The sequence below is a fragment of the Pelobates fuscus genome, chromosome 13 (assembly GCF_036172605.1).
Source record: "Pelobates fuscus isolate aPelFus1 chromosome 13, aPelFus1.pri, whole genome shotgun sequence".
NCBI lineage: Eukaryota > Metazoa > Chordata > Amphibia > Anura > Pelobatidae > Pelobates > Pelobates fuscus.
In genome coordinates this window covers 26,166,055-26,188,135 of record NC_086329.1, presented here as the reverse complement: position 1 = coordinate 26,188,135, position 22,081 = coordinate 26,166,055, and the positions used below count along the sequence as shown (strand labels likewise).

Here is a 22,081-nt window from a genome sequence, read left to right as displayed (position 1 = left end):
CCCGAGCACGTGTCCCCCCCCCTTATTGTACGGAAAGCGAGAGGCGTGTTTAACCCATTCACTCTCAGAGCTCAGAGTATCCCCCTTCCATTCTAAGCATGGGATGCCTCCCAGTGGCAGCTCTGCGTTTATAATATAAAACATGAACTTGCCCCAGGCCAAACATGGGTTATTGTGTGTTAGTAGGTATAATAAACAATGTTTTATAAGGTGATATAATGACATGGTGGGTGGTGATAAACCCCAGGTCTGATGCTAAATCACATGCAGGTTTTATGAGAAATTATGTCCCAGTTTAGTAAGAGAAATGCTGAAACAAATTCTACAAATACAACTGAAAGGGTTACTTTTTATTCATGTATTCTTTTTACTTGCAGTTAAAGTGAATTTTGCAACATGCCCAAGAGAATAGAGAATGCAGAACAGTTAGCAACCTGTCACAGACAGCTGAAACATCAATAGGGGCCTCTTATTGTCCAAATTGAGGTAGAAAATTGGATATTTTAGAGACTGGGAGTGTCTAGTCTTTTTAAGTAACTAAACATGTGGTTATGGCATCCACCTGTTTGCATCACCTTACTGTATGGGGTACACCATGTGGAAAGCTCATTTTTGGAACCCTAAATGTTGTAGATTGCTTCTCATTATGTCCATTGACTGTTTTTTTAACAAAAGGCTTGTGGTCCACCACGCTGTTATGCCAAAAGTTAGATATCCCTGCTAATTGCCATACAGACAGTAGTATTTGCAGGGGTGTTACTAGGTGACAAAAAGATCTGCATGTTTAAGACCCCACCCAAAGCCATACCCACTAATATTGGCATTAACCTGTGAGCGGGATAAGAGGAGGCAAACCAGTAACACAAATTGCGTCACCAGCATATACCCTAAGTCCAACCGTAAACATTAACATGCTCTCTAAAATCTAAATCACATTGTTATACCAAACTCTAGATTGAATTCAGAGTACTACATGAACCTATATTTCTAAACTCCACACCTGCTGTATTAACCCCAGGCCATACTGCATTATTCCTTCACCCAACTGCGTTAAAAGTCTGTACCCACAGCAATACCCCCACATGGTGCTATATTAAATCCAAATATGTTGCATTTAAGTGGCACTGTCACAAATTATGCAATTGGAGGCGTTATTTCTCTCTCAGCTTTACAATGGACTCAGGGTTACGAACTAAATGGTGCCAAAATTAGACCCATGGGTTTTCAGGACCCAACTTGGGGCTCTGGCTCCTGTCAGTCCCCCAATGCCTCCGGGTATTTGTTCAGCTCTAATAATATCCCTAACTCTAACACAAAGTTATATTTTTGCCTTTGTGCCCATGTTATGTATAAAGATGTCTATCTGGGTTTCATACATATGACTATATTTTGACATTGTAAGTTCCCACACAGATCGTGTCAGGTCAGGCACAGTTTAGTGGGCAACTGAAGTGCCATAGAGAACTAAAAAAAGTGCCACAATTGTGATGCGATTGGATCACTTTTCTCATGAATCATTTATTGGATACCTGGCTAAATCACTTTTTGTGGCATTGTAAAATTGTGGTTACCCCACATTGCTGAGCGTCCTCAATGTGGGGTAACCATTTCGTGGGAGTGGGTACTATTGAGAATGGCTTTGATTTGTGGGGGTACATGCTGTATAGGCTTATTGAGGGGAGAACTGTTTTGGTCTTGTGTCTATGAAATATGTAAGACTTGGTGGCCATACATGTGCCCCCAGCTGTAGACTTACAACTTCCCTGATTCACAGCCAGCACAAAGGCTGGCAGAGCATTGTAAGAATGATAATTCTTATAAAATGGGGGATCTCATTTTTGGCTTGCTCGTATATAAGGCATCCAGCATCTCACCAGCCAAATTATCCTGATTTTGGGGTGTTTGCCAAGACACAAATATAGGTTGTCTGCCAATTCATTTTTGTAGCTTTCTGGGGAGCTGCTGGGTCCTGGGCACAGGATAACGGGAACCTGTTTATGGCTGGCTGGGTTAAAGGGATGAAATTAAAAGCCCTGCTTCTGGCTAGCTGGGTCCTGGAGAACGTGTCAGATGGTTCTGTTTGTGGCTAGCTGGGCCACAGGGATTAGATCAAGGGCTCTGCCTGTGTCTAATTGGGTCCTGCAGATGGAATAATTGGGTCATGTTGGTGACAAGCTGGGTTCTGGAGATGGGATCAGGGGGCCCCGATTGTGGCTGGCTGGGTCCTAAGGAAGGAATCAAGGGGCCCTGTATATGGAAGGTTGAGTCACAAGAAAGGGATCAGGAAGTCCCGTTTGTGGCAGTTTTTTTTAACCAAAATGGACAACACTGCATTTACTTTAAAGGGACACTCCACTGCCCAAATACAAAATAAATAATTATTGCTTAGTAAATATACTCCATATAAAAACTTTTTTTTCCAAAAAACTAAATGTGCAAAAGTTGCAGTTCTGCATTTGCAATCCCTCCCCTTCTAACCCTGCCATGACTTTCTGTGGCTGTCCAATCACAGATTCCCAATGCAGCTCAATGAGAAGTCTTTGCAAGGCAGTTGCTCTGAGCTATTTCTGCCACTTAAACCTGTTGTCTAATTGAAAGCCAGGGGGTGTAACCAGGTTAATTTATAAAAGTGGCAATTTGTACTGAAATCTGCACGTTTTATAAAAATGCAAGCTAAAGTGCTTTAGGGGTCTGGAGGGTCCTTTTAAAGGGGATTACTTCCATCAGGATGCTCCAGACAGGGAGGGCAAGTCCCCTAATGTATTCGCTGGAAGTATATACAACTGTCCATGCACACCCAATGGTTTCTTCTGAAAGCAGTCTTTATTTGGAACAAAAATGTGTAAATAATGGCTGGGTCCTGTGAGGTTCGGATCAGGGAGCCCCGGGTGGTTCGGATCAGGGAGCCCCGGGTCCTGTGTGGTTCGGATCAGGGAGCCCCGGGTGGTTCGGATCAGGGAGCCCCGGGTCCTGTGTGGTTCGGATCAGGGAGCCCCGGGTCCTGTGTGGTTCGGATCAGGGAGCCCTGGGTCCTGTGTGGTTCGGAGCAGGGAGCCCGGGGTGGTTCGGATCAGGGAGCCCCGGGTCCTGTGGTTCGGATCAGGGAGCCCGGGGTGGTTCGGATCAGGGGGAGGAAGCCGATGATCAGCTGAGGGAGGAGGAGGAGCTCGGCTGAGCCCAGCAAGTTGAGCTGCTGCTGCCATGTCCGTGTGAGCCGAGCTCGGAGCTCTCTCTCACAGCGAGCCCTGGTCGGGGACAGTCAGCCATGAGCCGGGACACGGGGTGCGGCATGCGGTCGGTGGTGGGCTTCCTGTCCCGGAGGGGGCTGCACGGAGACCCCCTGCTGAAGGAGGACTTCCAGAGGAGGCGGCTGCAGGCCTGCAGGAACCTCTACAAAAAGGACCTGCTCGGCCACTTCGGCTGTGTCAACGCCATCGAGTTCTCCAACCGAGGGGGGGACATGCTGGTCTCAGGTGGGTGTCATGGGGGACATTAAACCTGGCCCCCCCAAATCTGTGACAACCAATATTCCGCACCCTAAAAAACAATCCCGCCCCCTGGCCGCACCCCTAAAACAACTGCAGCCCTCAGTCTGGAAATGGGAGACTAGGAATTCATCAGCCCCCCAAAATAACAGGAAGGCCTCAGTGCCCACTATGTGTCACTCATAGAAATACACACCTCAGGCTGGCAAGGCATTATGGGAGTTGTAGCTACCTGTGGGCCCAACACTGTCTTTAATTTATTAATTTATTAATTCCCCAAAACATCACAAGTTAAACTAGAGTTTTCTCCTCACCCTCACCAGTGCTGACATTTTATGTTGGCAGGAAACGTGGGGTCAAGGTGATTTCTTACGTAATTTTGTCATTTTTAAATTTGTTTCACCTTATTGTTATTATTTACAGTAGTTACATATTCCACAGTGGGTATATGATAAACTGCGAGTAAATGACAATGATTTAAAAAAAAAAAAAAAAAAAGGTGAAGAGGGGCCTCGCCACATGAGCTTGCAATTTACAGATTTAAATGAGCTCCTTGCGTACCATAACTGCCATAGCAAGTTCTCATAGTTTATAGCACAAACTGTCTGTAGGCACTGTCCACCTGTTTATGACAATACATTGACATAGTATTGGCATAAATGTGGTTCTGCACAAGCCCACTGCTTGCCCCTCACCTGTGGATTTACTAATGTGAAAGTCAACTTTTTTATCAGGCCATCTAACCTCGTGCAGGTATAATAGGCTGAGAGTTGGCTATTCTGCCTTCTGTGCACTCAGCCTATTAGTCCCACTATAAGTTGGACAGAGCCCTGATCCCTTTACCAAGACCCAGCCAGCCACAAATAGAGCCCTTTTATCCATCCCTATTACCCAACCAGCTACTCCAGGGACCCCTGATCCTTCCCTGTTGCCCAACCAGCCACAATCAAGGACCCCTGATCCATTGCCCCAGGACCCAGCATGCCACAAACAGGAACCCCGGATTGCCTTTCCTATTACCTAACCAGCCTCAAACAGAGCCCCTGGATCCCTTTCCCAGAGCCCAACCAGCCACAATCAAGGACCCCTGATCCATTGCCCCAGGACCTAGCATACCACAAACATGACCCCTGGATTGCCTTCCCTATTACATAACCAGCCACAAACAGAGCCACTGGATCCCTTTCACAGAGCCCAACAAACCACAATCAAGGACTCCTGATCCATTGCCCCAGGACCCAACATACCACAAACAGGACCCCTGGATTGCCTTCCCTATTACATAACCAGCCACAAACAGAGCCCTTGGATCCCTTTCCCAGAGCCCAATCAGCCACAATAAGGGAGCCCTAATCCCTATACTCTATATCTATATCTATATCAGTGTTTAAAATTAGGGGAGAATTTTTAGTCCCCAGCGCCAAATTTTCACTCACATATGGCTAGTGCCAAGTGGAAATTTTGAGCCGTTTGTGTGTGTATTTTCAAACGTCTTTGAGATCTTAGTGGTCTGTTCTTGTTTTAAAAGCTTGCACTCTAGTAGTTTGATTTCGCATTTCTTAGGAACTATTTTCAGAAAATAAAAGTTCTTCAGTCTTTCACCTCAGGAAAGCATTTATTAAAGTGAAAAGTGCAGCACTGGTAAGTAAATAACCACACCACTGAAGCACTTCCTGGTTATAGTACCATGGTGCTCCAGGCAAGCCCATACATGCATGGAACGTGTATATAATGGTGCCAGAGGTATGCACATATGCCTGCACCATTCAGGAGGTGAAGGGGTTAAAAACAATTGCATTAGCGTCAGCCTGAGCAGCAATGGGCAGCAGTGATTGGCTCAGAGTGTCAGCTGACCACAGTAAAAGTTTTACTTACCTTTTTCGAGCACCAAGGTGCTGCTAACCTCTCCACCTCCAACAACGTCCCTGAACAGGCCTGACCTCCTCCTCCTCCACGATGGTCCAATCAAATGCTCCTTGTAGAGGTGCGTGTGCGTATTCAATGCTTTCCTATAGTCCAGGGGTTCCCAACCCAGTCCTCAAGTACCCCTACCAGTCCAGGGATTACCCTGTTGTGTCTAAAGTGTCTTTATTTCTGAAAACTTCTTAGACAAAACTGGGTAAATCCTGGACTGTTAGGGGGTACTTGAGGACTAGTTTGGGAACTACTGCTATAGGCTATCACATCATGTGACCGCGTAAGTGCCTCCAGTGACTTATCAGTATGATAGCCACTACAGGTGGACTTTATTAACTTTGCATTGTAAACTTTGCAGATTCTAAAAACAACTGTAATAATATTGCAGAATTTAAAGGAAAGGGCCATTGCACCCACACCACTGAGGCGATGAAGTAGTGTGGGTGACTATAGTGTCCCTTTAAGATTTGAATGATTTTCTCATTAGGCAGATCATAAGAATGCCACCATAATATTCTTCTTTCTCCTGAATTTTAAATCATTTTTGTCTGTATATGTACCCAAAAATGTGGTACGGAGCAAGACACCATATTCTGACATTTCTATTAATTATCAATTATGAACCCTGATTAGTTCCACACCCTTTCCTTGTAAAATCACAGTAGCCCAAAACTTATTACTATTATTATTACTTTTACCCAAATGATTACTAAATATTTTAACACAATATTTTAAATATTATCACATCACCACTATATTTACTTACTAATCACCCCAAAAATTCTTGGCAATCTCCTGATTTGTTATTTCAATACATATCATGGTCCATATGGCTTCATTACATTGAGTCTCAAGACTCTCGAGATTACATTAACAGAGTTAGTCACTAAAGTATGAGTTATCAGAAAGTGAAAGCGAATTTCAAATTCTAGGCCAAAATAGTCAAACTGAAAGTGTGACTGATTTGGAGATTTTATTTTCCAATTCAGATATTTTGGACTACAATTTGACATTCACTTTGAAGTCCCAACAATTCACACTTTAGTGAAAAATCCCAGGAGTTGTGGTGAGTTCACAAGGGGCTTACAAATAGTCCAGTTGTAAAATATATCTGACTTGAGTTAGATATGTTTTTTTTTCTAGCTGTGAGTTAGCTTGAGAATTTTGACACACTGGTTTTAATTCACCATCACTCCAAGTTCAGCAATATTATGTTAATTTATTTATTTATTTATTTTCTGCCTTCTGGGTTGCAGATATTGTCTGTCATTCCAGGGACATACGATTCGTATAGGGTAATTTACTAACATGGGAATTTACATTCAATTTCAAAAGTTCTGCTGTGACCCTTTTGCACTAAGTGCTGCAATGTAAAACATTGCTGTTCCAAAGAACTGCAATGTTTACATTGCAGCTCTAAGTCTGCCCTCTGTGGCCACTGTCGGCGCTTCTGGAATCCAAACGGACTTTTGGTCCGTTATCTGACGCTGGAGGTCCTCATAGACCTCCAGCATCAGATTTTCCCTATAGGAAAGCATTGAATAATGCTTTCCTATGGAAAAGGTCTAATGCGTGCGCGGTCATTGCCATGCATGCGCATTAGGTCTCCCCTGCTGGCTGCCGGCGGAGCGTGGGCGGAGCCTGACCCTGTGCTGAGGGACATCGGCGCTGGATTCAGGTAAGTGAAACAGCTTTTTCTTTTCCTGGCACTATAGGATCCATTTAAAAGGCACCCAGACCACTTCATCTCATTGAAGGGATACTGGCACTGGACTCAACTAATGGACCGAAGTTTTTTTTTTTTTTTTTTTACCACTTTCTGCACTTTGGTGGGGTGTGGGGGCACCAGATAGAGGGTGCTATAGTTTCCCTTTAAGTCCAGAGAACTGAAAGCATAACTGACTTAGAGAACGTTTCCAGTTTGGCTACTGTGGCCTTAAATTTTAAATTCACTTTGAATTCTCACTGTAGTGAATAACCCTGGTAATGTAACATGGGACATGCATGTTCTATACTGGCTGAGATTGATGGGAATAATGCTCCAGGTTTACAGCTCCGGCAGTTCTGCCCTTCTATGTTTAGGACATGCCAATCAAGGTAAAAGGGAGAAAGAGAGATGCCCTGTGCGCCCAGGATGGCAGCTCGGGGAGAAGTACAGAATTTACTGTGGCACCTAATACTGTGCAACAAGGACTTTGAAAACATGAGCAGCCCTTTAACCCCTTAAGGACCAAACTTCTGGAATAAAAGGGAATCATGACTTGTCACACGTCATCTGTCCTTAAGGGGTTAAAATGACAGGCAGATTGTCTATCGTGTGTGACAACTTCTGGGCCTGCGTTCGTCATAATTGAGTTTTACTTATATTCATTTGTTTCTTTTAAAAGCTGTTTTATAGTATGCTGTTAATTTATGCAAGACTGTGTGTGCCTGTACTTTAGGAACTGAAAGGCTTGCATAATTTAAAACTGAAGCTGTATGCAGCAAGTGTCAGATGTGCATTGCAATAAATAGTTTCCAAAGCAGTAATACCGTGATAAATGGAAACTACACTGCCCAAATAAAAACTATTTAAAAAAAATACTGTTTAGTAGATGTACCGCTAATGAAAAACGTGCATGCATATCATTTCTTTTTTTTGGTATATCTAAAATAAACTGTAAAAGCTGCAGATCTCGTGTCAGCAGCTTTTTCAAGCCCTCCCCTTCTTCCTCAGCCCTGACTTTCAGTGACTACCCAATCACAGACTTCTCAACACAGCTCAATGATAAATCTTTGCAAGGCAGGTGCTCTGAGCAACTGCTGCCTCTTGGGTTTAGCTCCACTGAACGAAACAACCAGGAAGTAACAGGACTTGTTGCCTGACAGCTGGGGTGGTATAAAAAGTTAATTTATAAAAGTGCCAATTTCTATTGAAATCTGCAATTTTTGTAAAATGGAAAAAGAGGGCACACACTGCACACATAAAGTACTTAAGGAAGCTGAACTTTTGGGGGTCTGGAATGTCCCTTAGAGTAGAGAATGTGTTTAAAAGGAAACCTGTGACCATTTTTAAAATTGCAGTCAGAATTTTCGTATTGAAAACCAGAGTAAGAATTATATCACTAACATTTTAGTGCATGCTTTAAACAAGAGCTGTACACTGTAGTTTTATCATCTATTGTATAGATGGTGAAGGCTCTTCGCTTGAGAAACCAAAACTGCCATCATGCTCAAGCAGGCACAAACTTATTTTCATTTTGGATGATGTGTGAGGATCATGGAGCTAGTAATCCCACAACTGGACGAGTGCATGTCAAATATTTTTTAGAAATACTTTAAGTTTTAAATTGTATTAACTTCATATGCCTTCCATTTCTGGCCCCTCTTGCCATCTTACAGTGATTACCTTTTTTGCTCCAATAGTACAGGACGTGTACAACTGAACTATAATTCCCAGAACCCCATTGCCATCCACATAAGATCCTGCTGGAGCATCCCTTCAATCTATATTTTCAGCCATAGTGAGCCTGGTGTTACAATATTAACTTACCTGAGATCGCTTACATATACTTTGAATACATCATATATCACAAAGATACATAATGTATTCAATGTAAAATATAAAGATTTATTCACCTCTCCTCCATTCCAGTGCCGCTTCACAAGATGAACAACACCCACCTCCTGGCTGTCCTCCTCTCCGTCTCCGGCGATTTGAACTGCTTGGGGACACTTCCCAAATCAGGGAAGACCTCCTCAATGGCGCCAGTACATTGGCTATAATTGCCAGCATCTGAATGGAGTGACATCTTGTCACTAAATGCGCTGGTTAGGTGGTTACCATAGCAACCACAGCATATGCTTTTTATGAATTGGGCTACTGTTTTGGCTTAGAGCGTCAGCTGACCATTCTAGCCAAACAATGGCGCGCCTGCCCATCGGCACTCCGCACCTCCTGTAACTCAGATTCAGAAGCTGGGTGCCACCGGGGGGGACCTGGAGATCAGCGCTGGAGGCCATCTTTGGGTTTCCTCTTAAGGCAAGAGTGCGCCTGGGGGCCTTATAGCACCATAACAACTTCATTTAGATAAGCTTATGGTCACCGGAGTGAACCTTTAAGTCCAAATGCAGCCAAGATCAGCAAAAGTTATTTTAACAGCTAACTTTATTTCAAATTTGAAATTCTGATATTTAGGACAGCCCTCTGGTTGAAATTCAATTATTTGTACCACAAGAGCACCATTTAGTGTCTTTAAATCAGTACGGTCATGGTTTTTTTCCTTTTCAAATGCCCGTTGTGTTTATATTCCCCCACTGCCAGTGGCTTGCCGCTGACAAAATCCTGCAAAATGATCATGCCACTTTAAAATCAGTAATTCTCACATGCGAATCCCATTTAAAATATAGGTTTTGCATATTTATTGAACAATAAATATCAGCTGGATTCAGTTTGAATAAATCTTTTTGCAGGCGAACCCTCAGGAACCTGTGTTTGTCCACTGAATGCACAAACAGCCAGGGGAAAATGGTTGCAATAATAAGAAAATGAAATGCATTTATAATTTAAATGTAATAGCCTAAATAAATATTTCAGGGTTATCTTTGAACCCTCTGGAGTTCATCATTTTTCTGCCAGATTTTTGAAACCGTAGCTCCTATTAGAATTTCACATCTGTTCAATAATAAATCTTGTGAACACGGTCTATATTTACCTTTTCAAATGGAAGTTAGATTATTATTGATGATCTGGATAGACAGCATCTGAACTTTATTTAATAACCTTAGTAAATTTTAAATTTTAAGCCACAATAGAAACTTTTTCCAAGTTACCTGTGTTTTCAGTACAACAATTTAGGATGTATTAAAATGTATTCCCAGCAATACACAGTATAGTAAGGAGCAAATGGAATAGCTAATTTGGAGACTTTTTATTTTATATCGTCTATTTTAGCCTCATTTATTTTAAATTTCAGTATTTTGTGAACAAAAAAAAAAATCTGCTGTTGACTTCTTCATCTGTTAATTATGGAAAAGAAAACATCTGTATGTCAATAAGAATTGGTTAAACAAAAAGTTTTATTGTCATTCAAAGTAAAATACTGGTACAGATCAAAGGGTATTATCAGGGTTTATTCAGTAAGCAATTTGCTCATTTGGTTTATAAACATATAACCTATTGGTCTGCTTTATTTTGAAAATCTTAATCTATTTCTCTGTGGAAGGCTGCAAAGGCTCAGTTTAGTATTTTGCAGATGGAAGTAATTATTATATAAATACACATCCAAATAAACTGTAGTGTCCTACAACGCATTTCCTGTGTTCTGTTTGGCTTCTGTGTTCTGTATGTGTGGCTATCATATTGGTATTGGAACAGAATTTTTTAACCAGATAATTGTTCTTTAAAATTTATATACGAATTAGTATTGTTATAGAAAGTTTGTTTCTAGATTAATATTGTTATATAAAGTTTATATCCAGATAGGTATTGTTATAGGAAGTTTGTATCCAGATAGGTATTGTTATAGGAAGTTTGTATCCAGATTAGTATTGTTATAGAAAGTTTGTTTCTAGATTAATATTGTTATATAAAGTTTATATCCAGATAGGTATTGTTATAGAAAGTTTGTATCCAGATAGGTATTGTTATAGAAAGTTTGTATCCAGATTCGTATTGTTATAGAACGTTTGTATCCAGATAGGTATTGTTATAGAAGGTTTGTATCCAGATTCGTATTGTTATAGAAAGTTTGTATCCAGATTAGTATTGTTATAATAGTTTGTATCCAGATTCGTATTGTTAGAATAGTTTGTATCCAGATTAGTATTGTTATAGAAAGTTTGTATCCAGATTCGTATTGTTATAATAGTTTGTATCCAGATTCGTATTGTTATAGAAGGTTTGTATCCAGATAGGTATTGTTATAGAAGGTTTGTATCCAGATTCGTATTGTTATAGAAGGTTTGTATCCAGATTCGTATTGTTATAGAAGGTTTGTATCCAGATTCGTATTGTTATAGAAGGTTTGTATCCAGATTCGTATTGTTATAGAAGGTTTGTATCCAGATTCGTATTGTTATAGAGGTTTGTATCCGGATTAGTATTGTTTTAATAGTTTGTATCCAGATTAGTATTGTTATAATAGTTTGTATCCCGATTAGTATTGATATAGGTTTGTATCCAGATTCGTATTGTTATAATAGTTTGTATCTAGATTCGTATTGTTATAGAAGGTTTGTATCCAGATTTGTATTGTTATAGAAAGCGCTACGGAATCTGTTGGCGCTATATAAATGGCAATAATAATAATAATAGAAGGTTTGTATTCAGATTAGTATTGTTATAGAAGGTTTGTATCCAGATTAGTATTGTTATAGAAGGTTTGTATCCAGATTAGTATTGTTATAGAAGGTTTGTATCCAGATTAGTATTGTTATAGAAGGTTTGTATCCAGATTCGTATTGTTATAGAAGGTTTGTATCCAGATTCGTATTGTTATAGAAGGTTTGTATCCAGATTCGTATTGTTATAGAAGGTTTGTATCCAGATTCGTATTGTTATAGAAGGTTTGTATCCAGATTCGTATTGTTATAGAAGGTTTGTATCCAGATTAGAATTGTTATAATAGTTTGTATCCAGATTTGTATTGTTATAGAAGGTTTGTATTGTTATAGAAAGTTTGTATCCAGATTCGTATTGTTATAGAAATTTTGTATCCCGATTAGAATTGTTATAGAAAGTTTGTATCCAGATTAGAATTGTTATAGAAAGTTTGTATCCAGATTAGTATTGTTATAATAGTTTGTATCCAGATTAGTATTGTTATAATAGTTTGTATCCAGATTAGTATTGTTATAATAGTTTGTATCCAGATTAGTATTGTTATAGAAAGGTTTCTTTTTTTAAATCTAGATTTGTATTGTTATAATAGTTTGTATCCAGATTCATATTGTTATAGAAGGTTTGTATCCAGATTCGTACTGTTATAGAAAGGTTTATTTTTTTAAATCTAGATTCGTATTGTTATAATAGTTTGTATCCAGATTCGTATTGTTATAGAAGGTTTGTATCCAGATTCGTACTGTTATTGAAAGGTTTCTTTTTTTTAATCTAGATTCGTATTGTTATAGAAAGTTTGTATCCAGATTCGTATTGTTATAGAAAGGTGTTTTTTTTTTTAAAATCTAGATTCATATTGTTATAGAAAGTTTTTATCTAGATTATTTTATTATAGGAAGTTTGTATCTAGATTCGTATAGTTATAGAAAGTTTGTATCTAGATTCGTATAGTTATAGAAAGTTTGTATCTAGATTATTATTTTGTTATAGAAAGTTTATATCCTGATTCGTATTGTTGTTGTGTCGGAAGAATTATCCAACTTAACTTCAGTCACAACAGTTGAAATGGTTGTAAATTGTACGATATTATTTGTGTGTGTGTGTGTGTGTGTTACTGTTCCTTTAAACTGCACTCTTATGGCTCTTATCTTTTTGGATCTGTTTTTTTCCAGACGTCACACCCAATGTATATACATACATGGTGTAAACAAACCACAGTACATGTTTCAGTTATGTTGTAAAGTAAATAAAGCAGTTGACATAATGAAATGTATCCCTGCAAAATTCTAGAACGGACTCTAATATTACACATAAAAAAGAACAATTATCAACCACATCTCCTCTTCTATTTGTCTGATGGCTAAAATAGATACTTGTATTTATATCTCTCTGGCCGTCTGCTTTAAGCAGATTTAACTCCATCAGTGGGCGCATATGACCAGCTGATGATGATATACAATAACTTAGAATTCTATGTATCAGGAAGGAAAAGCTTATTTAATATCTGCGACATCACTATCCAAAAATAAAATATCTGCCTTAACTAAGCATAACTACATCTTTCCTCTGCAATTCTGGTATTCTTTCTTCATTTAGTATATTATTATAGATTTTATTTTAAGGTATCTGATTTTTTTTTTTTTTTTTGTGTGTGTGTAGATATTTATATTATTTAAAGAAACACAATAACATTAGGAATACGAACACGCATTTCTAACCTAAGAGTGTGTTCCTATCTATTTAGATTATTACTCCCACACAAACATACACACCTGAAATATGTAAATTATTATTATTGCCATTTATAGAGCGCCAACAGATTCCGTAGCGCTTTAGAATATTATGAGGGGGAATTTAACTATGAATAGGACAATTACAAGAAAACTTACAGGAACGATAGGTTGAAGAGGACCCTGCTCAAACGAACTTACAGTCTATAGGAGGTGGGGTGTAAGACACATTAGGACATGAAATAGCAATCAAATAAGGTGGAAGTGAAGCAGAGCTGGAGGAGAGAGTAGAGTGCTGCCCTATAGGAGAGAGCAAGAGACAGGTATGCGAGGTAGAGGTTACTCTGGGAGGCTATAAGCTTTCCTAAAGAGATGGGTTTTAAGGCACTTCTTAAACGATTGAAGACTAGGGGAGAGTCTGATGGCGGTAGGCAGGCTATTCCATAGGAAGGGAGCCGCCCCTGAGAAATCCTGCAAGTGTGAGTTGGCCGTACGGGTGCGAGCAGCGGACAGGAGAAGGTCACTGGCAGAGCAGAGAGACCGAGTAGAGACATACCTATAGATCTGAGATATAAGAGGGGCTAGAATTGTTCATTGCTTTATAGGTATGGGTTAACACTTTGAATTGACTCCTATAGGATACAGGAAGCCAGTGTAAGGACTGACAGAGGGGTGAGGTGTGAGAGGACCGACTAGAGAGGAAAATGTCTGGCGGCAGCATTCATTACAGACTGTAGAGGGGCAATACGGCTATTGGGAAGACCATTTAGGAGATGGGTACAATAATCCATGCAGGAAATTACTAGAGCATGGACAAGCTCCTTGGTAGCATCTTGCGCAAGAAAGGGGCGGGTGCAGGCCATGTTTTTAAGATGGAATCTACAGGATTTGGCAGCATACTGTATGTGAGGCCAGAATCAAGTATGACGCAAAGACAGCGTACTTGCAAGGATGGACTGATCTGGATAACACTAACTTGAAGGAAGAGATAAAGAGGAGGATCAGTATTAGGAGGAGGAAAGACGAGAGGCTAAATTTTAGAGAGATTGAGTTTCAGAAAGCGGGAGGACATCCAGTCAGAAATGGAAGAAAAGCAAGCAGATATATTTGAGTGTCATCAGTGTACAGGTGATAGTGGAATAAAATGAGGTAATACGTTTGCCAGGAGAGGCAATATAAAGAGAAAATAGAAGGGGACAAAGGACAGAGCCTTGGGGGACTCCAACCCGAGACAGGACAAAGGGAGGAGGTATCATTAGAAAAGGAGACACTCAATGAGCGTTGGGAGAGATAAGAGGAAAACCACGAGAGGACAGAGACCAAGTGATTGAAGAGTTTGAAGAAGGGGAGCATGATCAACGGTGTCAAAGGCAGCAGAGAGGTCAAGAAGAATTAGTATGGAGTATTGGCCTCTGGAATAAAAGGTTTTAGTCACGTTTAGTTTCCTGGAGCACTGGTCTCGCCATGGCTGCTCCTCATCTGCCTGATATTGTCATTACCGTTACCATTAGCACTGAGAGCCTAATATGCATGTACGCTAATTGCAATTCTGTGCAAGTCAGCATCTCCTATAAGAGTAATATTGACTCTGTGCACATCTTTGGGGAGGTCTATGAGCAGAATCTAGGCTTGTTGCTCTGTGTCCAACTTGTCCTGTTGCAAATACTTGTCTGTTATTGCACCTATCGTACAGCGCTGCTGAAACTGTTGGCGCTTTAGTACCACACCAGGAAGAACCTCTACTGGCTTTTCTGAGAGTCGGCCACTAGTAGTGGCCGTAGGGACAAATATCACTACATTTTCTAAGAAAAACACCACCTATAGTGTAATAGTTTTGGTGACCCTTTGAGTAAACCTGGTGACATTAAAGCAAGCCCTTGGACAGAGTGTTTCTGATCTTGTACCAATTGCTGAATGCAGATCTTTGTGACACAGATGGGATTTGCGAAGGCATGGGTATTGATAGTGCTCTCCTTCTCATACCCTGTCATTTAAGTGTCATACCCTGTCATTAAGTATATGAAAGTTAGATGTTTTTTTTTTTTACACCTTTATGGAGCTTGCTTGACTCATTCACAATGTTCTTCTGCATTCACATATAAACTTGTAGAATAGGATACTGGAATAATAAGATTTGAAGTTGAGCTAGGTGATAATTGCCACCTGGTGTGCTATACCACGAAATCTGCATGTTAGCTGGATGGTCCTGGAGTAGAACCTCAAGCTACTCATGATGCAGCAGAAGCAAATATTGTATGTGGAGAAGAGGACGCACCAATCAGCCTTTTCTCATAGACATGCATTCGCTCATTGCATATCTATGGGGTGCAGTTAGTGTCTTCACACAGAGAGTGAAGATGCCAATCACCATTACTGCAAAGATTACAGGACCACAGCAGGAAGTTCCTCTAGTGGCTGTGAGTGACAGCCCCTAGACATATCCTTAGTGACCAAATCAAACACTGCCTTCTCTTGGGAAGGCAGTGTTTACAATTGTCAGACTGCAGGGGACATGCTTTTTGCAGCAGGACCTGCACTGGGTTGCAGTGGTTTTGGTGCTTAGTGTCCCTTTCATTTTTATTGAAATTACAACATAATCAAAAGACAAAGGCAAATTAGGGACTACTGTGTCTCATGGTGCAAGCCCACAGTTGACAATACTTCATAAAAAGAGAAGCATCTACCATCAAGTCTTGAAAGTTTTGGGGGGAATGGGCTCTCTCTCCCATATTGCAGGATAAGGTTTATGGAGGATCCTGTGGTCTTGCATTAATTTTACACTCTGCAAAGGTAGTACAAAGGTAATCGTAAACCCTATGCTGTAAGTCTAGTAAGAAAGGTAAACTATCCTTCCAGAATGGTTGTGAAATACAATCACACATTATTATTACTATATTGTCTAGAAGAAAATATCAAAATATGATTAATGGAAAACTACAGGCACCCAGACCACTTCAGCTCTTTGAAGTGGTCTGGGTGCACTGTCACAGTCCCTTTTAAAGGACAAAGCTGTATTCCTGGCACTATAGCTTCCTCTGCCTTCCTGCGCCCTTGTCCACCTCCCACTAGTTCCCCGGTGAATAAAGGGTTAAAAACCCGTTATTTACTTACATTATCCCAGCGCCAATGTCCCTCGTTGTGGCCCTGCCCCCGCTGACGTTCTGCGATGAGTGGGCACTAATACAAATGCTCGGAAAATGCAACGCGCGCATTAGACCTTCCCATAGGAAACCATTGAATCAATGTTTTCCAATGGGGGAAAAAAAATCTGATACTGGATGTCCTCATGCCGAGCGTGAGGACGTTCAGCAGCAGATACTGAACTAAAGGTCCATTTCGATTCAGGAAGCCCTCTAGTGGCTTTCTGGGAGACAGCCACTGGGGGCAGACTTAGAGCTGCAATGTAAACACATTTTTTACATTACATCACTAAGTGAAAAAGGGATACTGTACCCAGACCACTTCAATTAGCTCAAGTGGTCTGGGTGCCTATAGTGTCTCTTTAACCTTTGCAATTATACAGTTGTAAGACCAATGAAAATATAGGGGAACCACTGAATTAGTTTATTTTTACATATACTACTACACATAGTCTAAGATAGTCAAAACATATTTACATATACTAAGAGAATATGTCATTATAAAAGTGTCTTTCTTTAACCCCTTAAGGACACATGACATGTGTGACATGTCATGATTCCCTTTTATTCCAGAAGTTTGGTCCTTAAGGGGTTAAAGGACCATTATAGTCACCTAGACTACTTAATCTCAATAAAGTGGCCTTTGTGCAGTGTCCCTGTCTATAAAGCCTGCAATGTAAAACATTGTAGTTTTTGAGGAACTGCAATGCTTACATTAGAGGGTTAAAGGGACACTACAGGTACCCAGACCACTTCAACTCATTGAAGTGGTCTGGGTGCAATATCCCTCCCCCCTTAGTCCTGCCTTGTAAAACAATGCAGTTTTTGAGAAACTGCAATATTTACATTGCAGGACTAAGACTGCCTCTAGTGGCTGTCTACCTGAAAGCCACTAGAGGGACTTCCTGGATTCTAGCAGAAATCCCTTAAATAAGTCGTCTAAACGACGCTCTGCATGAGGACTTCCAGCGTCAGGGAAATCCCCATAGGAAAGCATTAATACAATGCTTTCCTATAAGTAAGGCCTAGGGTGCGAGTGGCGCTTGCCATGCATGCTCATTAGGCCCCAATAGAATGACGTCAGAGGAGACGGAGTACCGTCCCAGTGCTGAGGGAGATTAGCGCTGGAAAGCGGTGAGTAAATATGTGCCACAAGGGGGAGGAGTGGACCAGAGGGCAGTATGACGGCCACTAGAGGCACTTGCACTACACTGACTGAGTAAAACTCGATCACGTGGCATGGAAGCCCATTGGAAGTCATTGATTCAATGCTTTATATCGGAAAGTTTAAATGTTTCCGAGGCACTCCCTGCACATGAGCTTTAGGTCCCCAGTGTGCATGTATATGGAGCATTAGATTGGAGTATCTTAAAGGAACACTATAGTCACCTACATTACTTTAGCTAAATAAAGCAGTTTTAGTGTATAGATCATTCTCCTGCAATTTCACTGCTCAATTCACTGTCATTTAGGAGTTAAATCACTTTGTTTCTGTTTATGCAGCCCTAGCCACACCTCCCCTGGCTATGATTGACAGAGCCTGCATGAAAAAAAAAACTGGTTTCTCTTTCAAACAGATGTAATTTACCTTAAATAATTGTATCTCAATCTTTAAATTGAACTTTAATCACATACAGGAGGCTCTTGCAGGGTCTAGCAAGCTATTAACATAGCAGGGGATAAGAAAATCTTAATTAAACAGAACTTGCAATAAAGAAAGCCTAAATAGGGCTCTCTTTACAGGAAGTGTTTATGGAAGGCTGTGCAAGTCACATGCAGGGAGGTGTGACTAGGGTTCATAAACAAAGGGATTTAACTCCTAAATGGCAGAGGATTGAGCAGTGAGGCTGCAGGGGCATGTTCTATACACCAAAACTGCTTCATTAAGCTAAAGTTGTTCAGGTGACTATAGTGTCCCTTAACCCTTTCTTTGTCGAATGGTGGGGGGTGGGGCACAATAAAGTTAGGAATTCAGATTTGTATTTATAACGTTATAGTGTTGCTTTTACAAAATAAAATGGCATATAGGTGATGTATTGATCAAGGTATTTGACCCACCCCGCATCCACGTCCGCTCAGACGACCACACTATGGGAACAGATATGCATAAACAAAAGGTTACCTCCACACTGTAAGCCCATCTCCATGTGCTACAAGTCAATACTGACCTACCTCCCTTTCCATATGTCAACGGCTGCCCAACAATGGAACGCTGATCTAGACATGGAGATCTCCCAGCGACAATGGCATAATTTGTTCACTACAACAAAATCCCTGATTAAGTCTGCAGCCTTATCGGAACAGCAGAAAAAAACGGTCTATAGATGGTACATGGTACCCATGCGCATTCACAAAATATACCCCAACACCTCACCAAATTGCTGGAGATGCAACAACCATGTAGGAACGGTACTTCACATCTGGTGGGAATGCCTTCATATCCAACCATTTTGGAGAGGTGTTCACGGCCTGCTGTCCTCACTGACCGCAACTAAATTGGCCCTCCATCCTAGCACATACCTAACCATGCACTTAGAGGATGGTCGTCCTAAGCATCAGCTGAAACTAATTTACCATATCATACTATCGGCTCAAAGATTGATAGCCAGAGCATAGAAATCCCAAAACGTTCCCTCGATAGGCACCCTAGAGAAGGAAATAGATAGGCTCTCCTCGTATGAACAAGCCTTCAGTAGGCTGTTGCCCCCTAATAAAACTACCCAAAAAACATGGGAGACTTAGAGCGCATGGAGATTGGCACGCTCTGCAGGCCGGAGCACACAGATTGTAAATCTCACACAGGGAAAAGGTTAATGTGTTCGATCTGTAAATAGTTTCAGTCAGGACCAACAAAAACTATGCTGAGTAGTAATTAATGTACCGAATAACGATGCATGGCTGTCTGTAACACTCAACCTAACTTTGGTTTAAGTATACGAACTGTTGGTTATGTACACGCTGCATTTTATACCCCCCCCCCCCCCTCTTTCCTTCTGTAACCCTCCCCGTCCCTTATGTGAAATTTTTGAAAACAAATAAAAATTGTCAAATCTAAAAAAAAATAAAAAATAACACGTGGGAGATGTATTAATCAATTTAGTTAAAGGTAGGCACTATGGTTTGTTTTCTGTAGTGCAGTGGGGATATACTCAGGTGGGTGTGTGTAAGAGCTTGGGAAATAGAAGCATCTTTTGCCTTTTTTTGGATACTTTCTTAGGACTTGGTACAAAAAATAATCTAATTGTCACAAATGACACAGAATCTTCAATCTATCTCCTGTACCTCAGTCTGCAGCAGGATTCTCCATTCACCTATAGACCTGACGTTGTAACCTGTAATATACAGCTCTCCGTAAAATAATACTGACAAATAAAATGGGAGATGTTTTTTTTTTCTATCTATTTTTTGTTAATCACATTAAATGATAGGTTTGTTTATTACAGGTCCTTTCATTTATTTGCTACCATTGCTGTTCGTTGAATCCAGTTGTGTGTGCATTACTAAAGTGGTATGTTTTACAGGTGGAGATGACCGTCGTGTTTTATTGTGGCATATGGAGCAAGCCATTCACTCTAGAGCTAAACCTATCCAAATGAAGGGGGAGCATCATTCTAATATCTTCTGCCTTGCGTTCAACAGCACCAACACAAAGATTTTCTCTGGAGGTAAGTACTCGGTCTAACACCTAATATAGTTTAAAATTTTTTGCAATTGCATCTCTCTTAAAAATGCCTTTTGTGACTTACCTGAGTACAGCGCCGATATCCCTTAGCGCTGGCTCTGCCAAAAGTCGCTTAACGGCCCAGAAGTCCCTCTAATGGCTGTCTAGTAGACAGCCACTACAGGTTGAGTTAACCCACAAAGGTAATTATTGTGGTTTATTATATTAATAACTGCAATAATTACATTTGCAGGGTTAAGGGACCTGGGACACTGCATTCAGACCACAAGTGGTCTGGGTGCGTATAGCGTCCCTTTAAAGACCATAAGATTCTAGATAGTAAATATATTGAGAGGAAAAACAAACAAAAACATTAAGTAATCATTTCCAGGTCGTATGACAGTGTTTCAGCATTCAAGTGTAAAGTACACCTGTGCATTAATTGTGTTCCCACAGGGCAATTCACTAAAGTCTGAAATGTTGGCAGTTCAAAATGAATTTAACATGGAAGTATTCAATGACGGCTATCATGGCCCAAAAATCGAAATTCACTTTGAATTCCTGATAATTTAAACATTTAGTGAATAACTCTGGCAGAATTCAGTGTTGCTTGGTTTGAGCTCAATACATCATGGGAGCACACAGCCCCCTTTATCTAGGCGGGGGAATCCCAGGGTAGAATACTATCTTTACATATGCTAGCTACATTTTCCAGCTTTTTTTTTTTCTTTAGATTTCTTTATTGAAAATGTCATTACAATTACATATCACACAATTCCATAATAACATATATATATATATATATATATATATATATATATATATATATATATATATATATATATATACACCAGACCTTTCCAATTAACAATACATACTAATCTAAATACACCTATCAAATTGGGCAGGTGTGCATATAAATAACAATCTCACATTGACAAAAAACATAACACACATATACATTCATTCACATTCATCAGAGTGGGAAAAAATGAATCCTAAAAATTATTGCGATAAGAGAATCTGCTTTATTCTGTCCATTAAACATTCAACCGAACCCATTTCCCTCGGCGCCCCTCCCTCTCTATTGCCATCTTGCCTATTCATATAAAATCGCTAATTGCTATCTTATCCTCCTGTCAATCTTATTACTATAGCGGTAAATAATGTTTTCTGACTATAAGTATTACCACTAAAATCCACCATATATTAGTAGGAATTTCTCCAACCACATCTTATATATATCCCTTTCTTGTACGTTACACTTGCCACATTATTTAGAAGATTAGTTTCCATAGTCAGTTGAAATTTGATTTGATTAATCAAATGACTCTTTTTTTGAAAAGGAGTGGATCATTTCCAACTTCTCAAATTATAATTTTAAGCGCCACTAGACAGTGCAACGCTATGCAGATTCATTTTAGCCATCTAAAGTTTTAGTTTAAATGCAAAAGAGTTGTGGCAGGGTTCTCTTATGATTTTGTTATTAGATAGTTTGAAAAGAATATTGAAGGCCCATGACCACAGCGGTTTCACTCCCGGGCAAGTCCACCAAATATGTATATAAGTTCCAACACAAGAACCACATCTCCAACATGTACCATCAAAGTGTGGAAACATTTTCGATCTTCTACACGGAGTATAGTACCATTTATATAGCACTTTAAAATGACATTCTACCAAATTTAAGCTATGTACATTCTTGGTCGTATGGGCTAATGAAGTACACCAATCCTTTTTTGAAATTACTATTGCTAGTTCCTTTTCCCAGTACCTGATCATTTTACTGGGGCCTTCATTTAACACCTCTAACAATAAATTAGCAGTCG

The 22,081-nt window shown here is 40.1% G+C and overlaps 1 protein-coding gene across 1 annotated transcript in view; it reads left to right on the top strand.

The window, feature by feature from the left end:
- The first annotated feature begins 3,172 nt into the window (after window positions 1–3,172).
- The window catches only part of DCAF5 (DDB1 and CUL4 associated factor 5), a 51,537-nt gene continuing 32,628 nt past the window's right edge, over window positions 3,173–22,081 (top strand). Inside the window, exons 1-2 of the mRNA XM_063439169.1 lie at window positions 3,173–3,473; window positions 20,113–20,256. Of these exons, the coding sequence (XP_063295239.1) occupies window positions 3,266–3,473; window positions 20,113–20,256 (352 nt within the window). The 5' untranslated portion in view covers window positions 3,173–3,265. The remainder of the gene's footprint in view (window positions 3,474–20,112; window positions 20,257–22,081) is intronic.